This window comes from Salvia splendens, chromosome 16 (assembly GCF_004379255.2).
Source record: "Salvia splendens isolate huo1 chromosome 16, SspV2, whole genome shotgun sequence".
NCBI classification, from domain to species: domain Eukaryota; kingdom Viridiplantae; phylum Streptophyta; class Magnoliopsida; order Lamiales; family Lamiaceae; genus Salvia; species Salvia splendens.
This window is the reverse complement of record NC_056047.1, coordinates 20,499,832-20,509,011: the sequence shown is the minus strand read 5'-3', so window position 1 is coordinate 20,509,011 and position 9,180 is coordinate 20,499,832. Positions and strand designations below refer to the sequence as shown.

General features: G+C 40.1%; 1 protein-coding gene and 1 long non-coding RNA gene across 2 annotated transcripts; one reads left to right on the top strand and one right to left on the bottom strand.

Moving 5' to 3' along the window:
* Nucleotides 1–422: 422 nt before the first annotated feature.
* On the bottom strand, nucleotides 423–2,860 carry LOC121771984. Its single transcript, XR_006044230.1, has 2 exons — nucleotides 1,520–2,860; nucleotides 423–712 (listed from the first exon to the last, which is right to left on the bottom strand). It is a non-coding gene; the product is annotated as an uncharacterized LOC121771984 (long non-coding RNA).
* Nucleotides 2,861–5,303: 2,443 nt separating this feature from the next.
* On the top strand, nucleotides 5,304–9,180 carry LOC121772536 (ABC transporter F family member 5-like). Its single transcript, XM_042169672.1, has 9 exons — nucleotides 5,304–6,337; nucleotides 7,087–7,428; nucleotides 7,546–7,686; nucleotides 7,791–7,970; nucleotides 8,064–8,219; nucleotides 8,328–8,429; nucleotides 8,521–8,649; nucleotides 8,739–8,843; nucleotides 8,922–9,180. The coding sequence occupies exons 1-9, from the start codon at nucleotides 5,426–5,428 to the stop codon at nucleotides 9,015–9,017; spliced, it is 2,163 nt and encodes a 720-aa protein (XP_042025606.1). The 5' UTR covers nucleotides 5,304–5,425; the 3' UTR covers nucleotides 9,018–9,180.

Genomic DNA, 9,180 nt, shown 5'->3' with positions numbered 1-9,180 from the left:
AAAAAAGATCTTTGAAAGGACAACCAAGAGGTAAAAAAGTAATTGCATGAGTATTAATTGATATTTAAACTCCATACAGATACATAATCGTAGACATTTTCACTAAAAAAACCATATGATTACAAAGAATTGACTCAAACTACACTACAACAATCTAAAAGTTACATAGAAATAAAGGAAGTACAACTTTTTTATCATCATAATGATATCACTTCCTCGTCATAGTTTAACGTGATTATCATTTGTTTTCTATAATTAGCTGTGACGCCCCGGAATTTCGTTCATTTCTTTCGAGATAAATCGAATTTATTAGCTTAATTAAATTTCGTTTAGAAGGCGTGTGAACGAAGAATTTCTGTTATAATTTCCGACTTTGGAATAAATTAAGAACTGTTGTTGGGGTAAATTGAAGTGCAAGGAAATTTTACTTCAATAATAAGAGGGGAGGAGATCTTTATAAAAAAATGCTTAGAGGAAAATTTAAATACAAAGTAGTACATGCCTCGATTTCCACACAGTGAGAACAAAATAACAACTCACCCTACTCTAAACTTTGAGAGGAGCTAACATCAAACTAGTAGCTAAATTGGGACTTGGTCAAAAGCTACTCAAAGTCTAATGCTTAAACAATTGCTAAACTTAGTAATGAAACAAAGTAAGTGATGTAGCAAGATTCCCCTCTTCTCTTCCTCCATATCTTCTCGATTTCCACCTACAATGAGACACCAATAAGGGTATCAAATTTTTGGCACATAAGAAAGGGAAAAGAAGACTCAAGCTCAATTAAGGAAGTAGGAGTAATAGGCAAAATAGAACAGCCAAGAGGCTGCAGTGTTGGCTGTGAGATCAGCCACGATTGTCCCATCCTAACTTTGCATCAATTGGGAATCAAACCAAGCTGCCACAAAGTAAGGGAACTCAACCACAAGCCAAAAAGAATGGAAGAATGGAGTCCCCTTTATCGAGGCTCAAGGAGCCAGCCAAGAGAGGGAATCTATTTCCCAGAATTTCACCAAATAGGCAACAACAATTGGATTAACACATAGTAGAGATAAGCTAGCAGTCCCAAAATAGGAGACTTTGCCCCCAAGTTTCAAACACAAGAAGCCAAGGCATTGGCTTATAAATACCGCCGTCCCCCTTCCCCACTCCACATCCACATTCTGTCAAATTTGCACAAGGCAAGGAGTGCGACGGAGTGAGGAGTGAGGAGCGGTGGCGTGAGGCGGTGGCAGTAAGAGGATAAACCGAGAGGATTCATCGAACTGAGGTAAACCCCATAACTACAACCTTTCGCATCATGTAGATCAACCACAACACATAGCCATGAACATAGAAGCTCAGTAGGATCCACCACGATAACAAGAGCAAGCATCTTAGATGGAGTCTCATCAACGAAAGTAACGGAACAACTAGGAAAAAAAATCCCAACATAGTAACCACATACCAATACTTTCGATCAGACAGAGAACTACATAATAAGAGTTTAACTTGGATCTTGAACATAGCTACTGCCCACCTTTTGAAACATAGTGTATGCCAAGTAGTAAAAGAGAACTTAGCTTGGCAAGGGAGGGCAGCGGAGCTCTTGTCGCTCGAACCGAAGGCGGCGAAGCCAACGGGCAAGCCGCTGCCACGACGGCGATGGGCGGAGACCCGTCGGTCGGAGAATGATGTCAGAGGAGGCGGCACTGTCAGGAACGGCAGCGCACGGCGGCGGCGCTAAAGGCCGAGAGAGTGGCCGAAGCTGCTGCGAATCGACGAAGGGAGCGGAGCGGCGTGACAGCCGCATGCACTTGCGCAACGGCTACGCCCTAAGGGCCTGACCGAGTGACGCGACGGACGGCGGCGCGAAGTAGAGGTCTGACGAGAGAATGGCACGGGGCCCCGATGGCGACGGCGGAGGAGCCACGTGTTCCCGGAGAGAGAGCACGCGCCGCCAGGGACGACGGCATCAGGCAGCGATGCCGTGGCAGAGGCGACGCCTCCTTTCCGCCAATTATTTCGCCAGAATGAAAGGGAGGCCACTCTGGGCGCGAGTTCGCCGGAGAGAAGGGGCGAAGGCGGCGACTTCTCCGGAGAAGCCGTGAGGAAACCGCCGCTGATCCTGAAGCTAGGGATTCATTTTCAGAATTGGGAATCAGAATGAGACAGAGGGAGGCACGATGAAGGGAGTATAATTAGTAGGCTGAAATTAAATGATTTGGGCCCAGAAGTGAATAAAAGAAAAAGAGAAAGAGGATGGGCTGAATTTTTTTGGCAGTTGGGCCACCTAATTAATTGAAGTAGTAAGGCTGCCCAATACTTTAAGGAAATGGTTGGGCCGAGATTTTAGTTGTTGGACTTAGAAAATTAATTATGTTTGGATGGAATTAATTTAAGAATCGAGTTGGAGCTTGATTAATTAATTCCCGAATAATTTATTAAGATTCCGAAGATGGAAAGTGAGGAAGTGGGAGACGCGAAGGGCCGACCGGCGTCGCCCCGCGACGCCATGGGCGGCCTTAAGAAAAATCCTATAAAAGCCGAGACTAAGACGTAGGTGCTATCCTATAGGATGCATGCATTCTTTTTCAGAAAAATAGTTCAAGTACTAATTAGCGTGCTACGCTATTTATTTTCAAAGGATAAATTGCACAAGGGCAAGTGAGGCCAAAGCGAGTAATTGAGTTGAGGAATAAGCATAACATGTGGGCTTTCTTTTAATATCCATCACTATAGTGTGGATATAAAGCAAATATTTTGAAGTTATGAAATATCAACCTTTCTCAAAAATAGAGATGTGATTTATTTTAAAGTTGTTGTCATGCCATAAAATGTTTGTTTTCGAGACATGTCTGTGAGGGCTATATGCCGAGAGTTTGGCGATGCCAAAACAAATTTGGGTAACGAATTCGGTTCCCAATAGGACAGCAAATCCTATTCGGAATTTCGTGCGCGAGCGCTGTGAGCCATCCTAGAGAGGTTGGCCGGCGAGGGTGCTTGTTGAAGGTGGCCACCTTCACGGCACACTGGATTCTCAGACATGGAGGAATATATCAAGAACTTAGACTGCAGTCGGACTTTTAAGATCACAAAAGAATTTAGTATGCTCGGGCCTTTTAAGAAAACCCTCGTGTGATATTGTTGATGGATGACAACTTATATTTGTATGTTTTGTTTTCGGCACGTGTCCACTGAGTACTCCTGTACTCAGCCCTCTATGTATTTATAAATGTGCACGTTGAACGTCAAGAGGAAGGAATATTGATCGGAGTCGATGCTATTAAATAATCAAGTGGATTTCTCTACGATTCGTGTCTTCATACACGAAGTCGTTTAGTAAGGACCTATTCCGCTGTACTTTTGTCAAGTGAGAATTTCAAAGTCTCACCTTCGAACTCTGATTTAGTTGATATGATGAATCATTCTAATTTGAGATCTTGTAATCAAATACTTGGCTTCTAATTTGTGGTATCAATTGATTGGCCTTTCGGCAAGTCCCTTGAGTTCTTTCCTCGTTTCGTTAATTCCGCTTATTAGTAACGGATTTTCCCATTTTTACTATCATTAGCAAAGGACGGTCGTGACAGTAGCATATCAAAGTTTATACATTGCGAACATTATACTATTTCCAGTTTATCATCAAACCCCAACATATTATTTATTACATAGTTGAACTTTACTCATAGTAATGCCATAATTATGTACCCTATAGTCTATAGCTATAAGATTAATCGGTTTTAAGCTACAATAGAAATCCAAATGAAGAAAAAAATGGAAATAACTATGATAAGATTATTATTGTCTTCACACAAAAGAACAAATTTAAATGGTGTCCATATCTTAACTAGTCTTCTTTCTCATGCACACCATACAAATCTATGCAGGGAAAATAGGAATAGATATCTCTTTACAAATGTTATTCTTAACTTCATTGTAGCATTGTGTTGAAAATTAATACTCATTCCCTTTCATTATAAATGAGATAGTTCTTTGAGTACCTGATTTAAAAAAATAGTACTCCCTCCGTCTTATGGTAGAAGTCACACTTGAGAAATGACACGGAAATTTTAGGAGATGTTATTTTGTGTGTTAAGTGGTGAGAGAAAATATAATTTTATAATTGATGTGAGGATGAACTTTTTTCAAAAGAGAAAATGTGACATCTTTTATGGGACAAACTAAAAAGGAAAGTGTGACATCTAATATGAGACGGAGGGAGTAGTATTTTAAAAATTAAGTGAAGAAAAAATAAAGTATGAAAGTGACTAAAATAAATAAGTACAAAACAGTAAAGTAATAAAAAATAAAATAGAGAAATAAAAAAATACTATAAGAGAAAATAATTATATTGTTTTTTCTAATAAATGAAATAAATCATTTTAAATAGAACATCCCAAATAAAATGAAAAATAAGGGGCAAAAGAAATGGACGAAATATTACATTTATATCAATTCACTCGCATAAATAACAATTCTACACTATGTCAAACATATCGGCTAGACAAATAAATAAACTACAATTGTCATCGATATTCATACAAAATGAATATTACACATATAATGTGTGACGCAAAATAGAAGTGTATATACTCATCTCTCTAAATATACGAGTGGTTGAAGCACCATACACGAATTTCTTCGTAGACGTGGCAAGAAAATGTGAGGTTGCAATCTCAATTTGGTTTTACACCACAAAAAAACTTTTATCTATAATCTTCATCATCCACATAATTTTGCCAAGCCCCAAAATTTGTCTTTTGCAGCATCCCTCCCCTCCGAATAGATATATAAATTTATTCTTCAAGAAAATTCGAATTTCCCCACATTTTTTTGGATGGAGTATTTTTTGGGCAAAAAATTGTATACAAAATTATCATTAGTTTGATTCAATAAATAATTACTCATGCTCTAGATGACTTACAATCTTATCCATGAGTGTAAAAAATATTTGATCCAACTGATTAAGCTTTATATTATCGTCTTACGAAATGTGATCAATTGCTAACTCTCTTAAGTGGCTAACTCATTAACATAATCTATTACCAATAGCAAAATAATGACATTAAAATATCAACACATACTTTTGTTGACATTTTAATATCATCATGTTGTCATTTGTAATATACTGTGTTGATGAGTTAACAGACTTAACAAATTAAAAAATTAGCAATATAGCACAACCCATTATCTCATAATATTAATTAATAGTACTATTATTGTATTTTCTTCACCAAATTTTTTTATCAAATCTTCTATTTATGAAAGGACATTTTTACCCCTAATTGAAAACATCTTCTTTAACACGTCTTCAATTCCGCAGAGCAGAGAAAGAGGGCGTTTCGCGGCAGAGTGAAAAACGCAGCTTTCTCTTTCCTAAAACTCTCTCCAACACTAATTATATCATAATTCACACTCTCAGTTACAATTTAGAGAGCGAGAAATGGATTTAGCATCAAAGCTCCAATTTTTAGACCTCCGGTCGACTTTCCTCGCCGGCGCAGCGCCGCTCTCCCACTCCTTCCCGGCGGCCCTCCGCCCCTTCCATTGCTCCTCAACCACCACCATCACCGCCGCTGCTTCCTCCTCAATCAAAGCCACCGCAATCAGCCCTAACAATCACTTCAAAACCCCCCTCCGAATTTCCCCCAAATTCCAAGCCATCGCCACCGAAGCATCCACCTCCGCCAAAACCCTCGAGGAGGAGAAGGCAGATATAGAATCCCTTTTATCAGAAAACAACCCCGACGCCTCCGAGATCAGCTACAAGCGTGGCGGGAACAAGAATTCCACCGGCGCCTCCTCAATTTCCTCCGGCGTTAGGTTAGAAAACGTCAGCAAGAGCTACAAGGGCGTCACCGTGTTGAAAGATATTAATTGGGAGGTGAAAAAGGGGGAGAAAGTGGGGCTAGTGGGCGTTAATGGCGCGGGGAAAACGACCCAGATGAGGATTATAGCGGGCTTGGAGGAGCCCGATTCGGGCAATGTGATTAAGGCGAAGAGCAACATGAAAATTGCCTTCTTGAGCCAGGAATTCGAGGTGGTGTCGACGAGGACGGTGAAAGAGGAGTTCTTGAGCGCTTTCAAGGAGGAAATGGAGGTTGCGGAGAGGCTGGAGAAGGTGCAGAAGGCGATAGAGAAGTCTGTGGACGATTTGGAGCTGATGGGGAGGCTTTTAGATGAGTTTGATTTGCTGCAGAGGAGGGCACAAGCTGTGAATTTGGATGAGGTGGATGTGAAGATCAGTAAGCTGATGCCTGATCTCGGGTTTTCGCCTGAAGATGGGGACCGGCTTGTGGCTTCTTTTAGCGGTGGTTGGCAGATGAGGATGTCACTGGGGAAGATTCTGTTGCAGGTATAAAACAAGATTGTTGGTTTGATTGTTTGTTGTTGGGGATATATAGGTTCTGAAATGATTGTTTATTTCGTTGATTGTAATTACAGGTTTATATTTTTTGAGGGTTGATGGTTTGCTGCGTTGGTTTTAGCTAGTTCGAAGAATATGCTGCGGGTGTAGATGAATTGTTGATTTGATTGATTGTAGTTTAGGATTTGTAAGTTTTGAAATGTTATGCTTTGATTGTGTTGGTTTAAAAGGCTTTAAGCTAGTTCAAAGATTCTACTGCAGTTTTGATTGTTTAAACTTGAGTATTTATATGTTTTGAATATCGATGTTTTGGTTGTGTTTCTTTTAGATAGTTCAAAGATTCTGCTGCAGGTGTAATTGAATTGTTAATAGTAAGTGTGATTATTCATATTCGAGGGATTATAGGTTTTGATTTCTTGATGCTTTGATGTGTTGGTTTTAGCTTGTTTTTAAAAATTTTGCTGCAGGTGTAAATGAAACTTTGATATGATTGTTTGTAGTTGAAGATTTTACAGGTTTAATATGTTGATGGTTTGATGTATTGGTTCTAACTAGTGCTTTCTATCTACCTATGAATTTATTTGAGCTGTCACAACAATGTGTTGTGCTTCTAATTACTATCTTTTCTCATTTGAAACTATTGGTGCGAGATCGTGAGTGTTGGTCGATTGTGTATTACTATTTGTTGTGGTTTTGAAATTGTACTTTTGTGATCATATGCGATTGTGATGTTGCAGGATCCGGATTTGTTACTTCTGGATGAACCGACAAATCACCTTGATCTTGACACAATCGAGTGGCTAGAGGGCTATCTGAATAAGCAAGACGTGCCAATGGTCATCATATCCCACGATAGGGCTTTCCTCGACCAGTTATGTACGAAGATTGTGGAAACCGATATGGGAGTTTCCAGAACATTCGAAGGAAGCTACTCAGACTACATCATCGCCAAGGCAGCGTGGGTTGAAACTCAGCTTGCAGCATGGGAGAAACGACAAAAGGAAATTGAGCACACAAAGGACCTTATAAGTAGGTTGAATGCTGGAGCAAATGCTGGTCGTGCTTCTACCGCTGAAAAGGTCACTCTTTGATGTGTTTGTACATAATGAACTTTCTGCTGAAACTCGAATTAAAAGTTTTATTTTATGTCTTTATCATATTTCTCACAATGCTGTTTGAAATCCATGTGTCAACAGAAGCTGGAAAAACTACAGGATGAGGAACAAGTCGAGAAACCATTCATTCGGAAGCAAATGAAGATTAGGTTCCCAGAGCGTGGAAGAAGTGGTCGTTCTGTCGTGACAGTAAAAGGTCTTGACTTTGGTTTTGAGAACGAGGTAATTAACTTACTTGATATGAAATGAAAGTGCTTATTATCTGTTGATTATGGAACATCGTCTTGAACTTTTGAACATATTTTATTTATAATTGCTGCCACCAGGTGTTGTTCAAGAACGCAAATCTAACGATTGAACGGGGAGAAAAGATCGCGATTCTTGGCCCTAACGGGTGTGGAAAAAGTACGCTACTTAAACTGATTATGGGCATGGAATCACCGGATGGAGGGGAGGTTCTGATTGGTGAACACAACGTGTTACCAAATTATTTCGAGCAGAATCAGGTTTGCAACCTGCTCGGCTTGAATCTGCATTACTCATTTTTATCGTCTCCTGACTTTTGTTTGGCTAATTGGAGATGTCCGTTTTGATTTAAGGCGGAAGCGCTTGATTTGGACAAAACCGTGCTGGAAACTGTTGCTGAAGTTGCAGAGGATTGGAGGCTTGACGACGTAAAGGGTCTACTCGGCCGTTATAACTTCAAGGCGGACATGCTCGACCGAAAGGTCTCATTTCTGAGTGGTGGTGAGAAGGTAAGAAGCTTGTTCACACTCTTCTATCACATATTTTGATTTGTTATAGTGTTTGAATGCTCTGTTTAGTTACTATAGTAGTCATTGCACGTTTTCCTTGTATTGCAGGCTCGCCTCGCCTTCTGCAAGTTCATGGTGCAACCGTCAACTCTGCTTGTTTTGGATGAGCCGACCAATCATTTGGATATACCTACAAAGGAGATGCTCGAGGTGTGGCTCCTCGAGCATCTTTTTCAGTTCGCAGTCCTTTCCATCTTCGAGTTTCTCTAGCTTAAATTTTTTTTTGTGTGTGTTTTAATAGGAGGCAATAAACGAGTATGAAGGCACGGTGATCACAGTTTCGCACGACAGATACTTCATAAAGCAGATTGTGAATCGAGTCTTAGAAGTCAAAGACGGGACCCTACAAGACTATGCAGGAGACTACAATGTGAGTCCCGGTTTAGATCTTTCGTTTCTTCATTTTCTAATTCGTACGAATGAAACGAGATCTAATACAACGTTCTTGATAACCAACAGTATTATTTGGAGAAGAATCTCGAAGCGAGAGAGAGGGAGCTTGAACGAGAGGCGGAGATTGAGGAGAAGTCACCGAAGGCAAAAGCTAAATCCAAGATGTCTAAGGTATGAGAGTTTGGCATGATCTCGGTCGAGACTTGTTCGACATTGTCCTAACACGCTTTTATGTTGTTGGCTGCCTAGGCGGAGAAGGAAGTTCGTAAGAAGCAGAAGATGCAGGCGTTCCAAGCTGCGAAACAGAAATCGAAAGGTACCAAGAATTCTAAGAGATGGAAGTGAAGACAAGCCTCACTAGATTCTTGAATCTGAATTGCATTTGTATATATGCAATACATAGAATAGGTCCATTGATTAGCGATTATTGGAATGAAAGAAAATTTTTATTGTCGGACGGACCAAAATAGTAAAAAAATACCCTTATCGTGGGACGAATGGCGCATTA

Coding starts and splice junctions, on each gene's coding strand:
- LOC121772536 (XM_042169672.1), top strand. CDS start 5,426: ATGGATTTAGCATCAAAGCTCCAATTTTTAGACCTCCGGTCGACTTTC. Junction 7,687..7,790: donor ACTTTGGTTTTGAGAACGAG/GTAATTAACTTA, acceptor TGCTGCCACCAG/GTGTTGTTCAAGAACGCAAA. Junction 7,971..8,063: donor ATTATTTCGAGCAGAATCAG/GTTTGCAACCTG, acceptor TTTTGATTTAAG/GCGGAAGCGCTTGATTTGGA.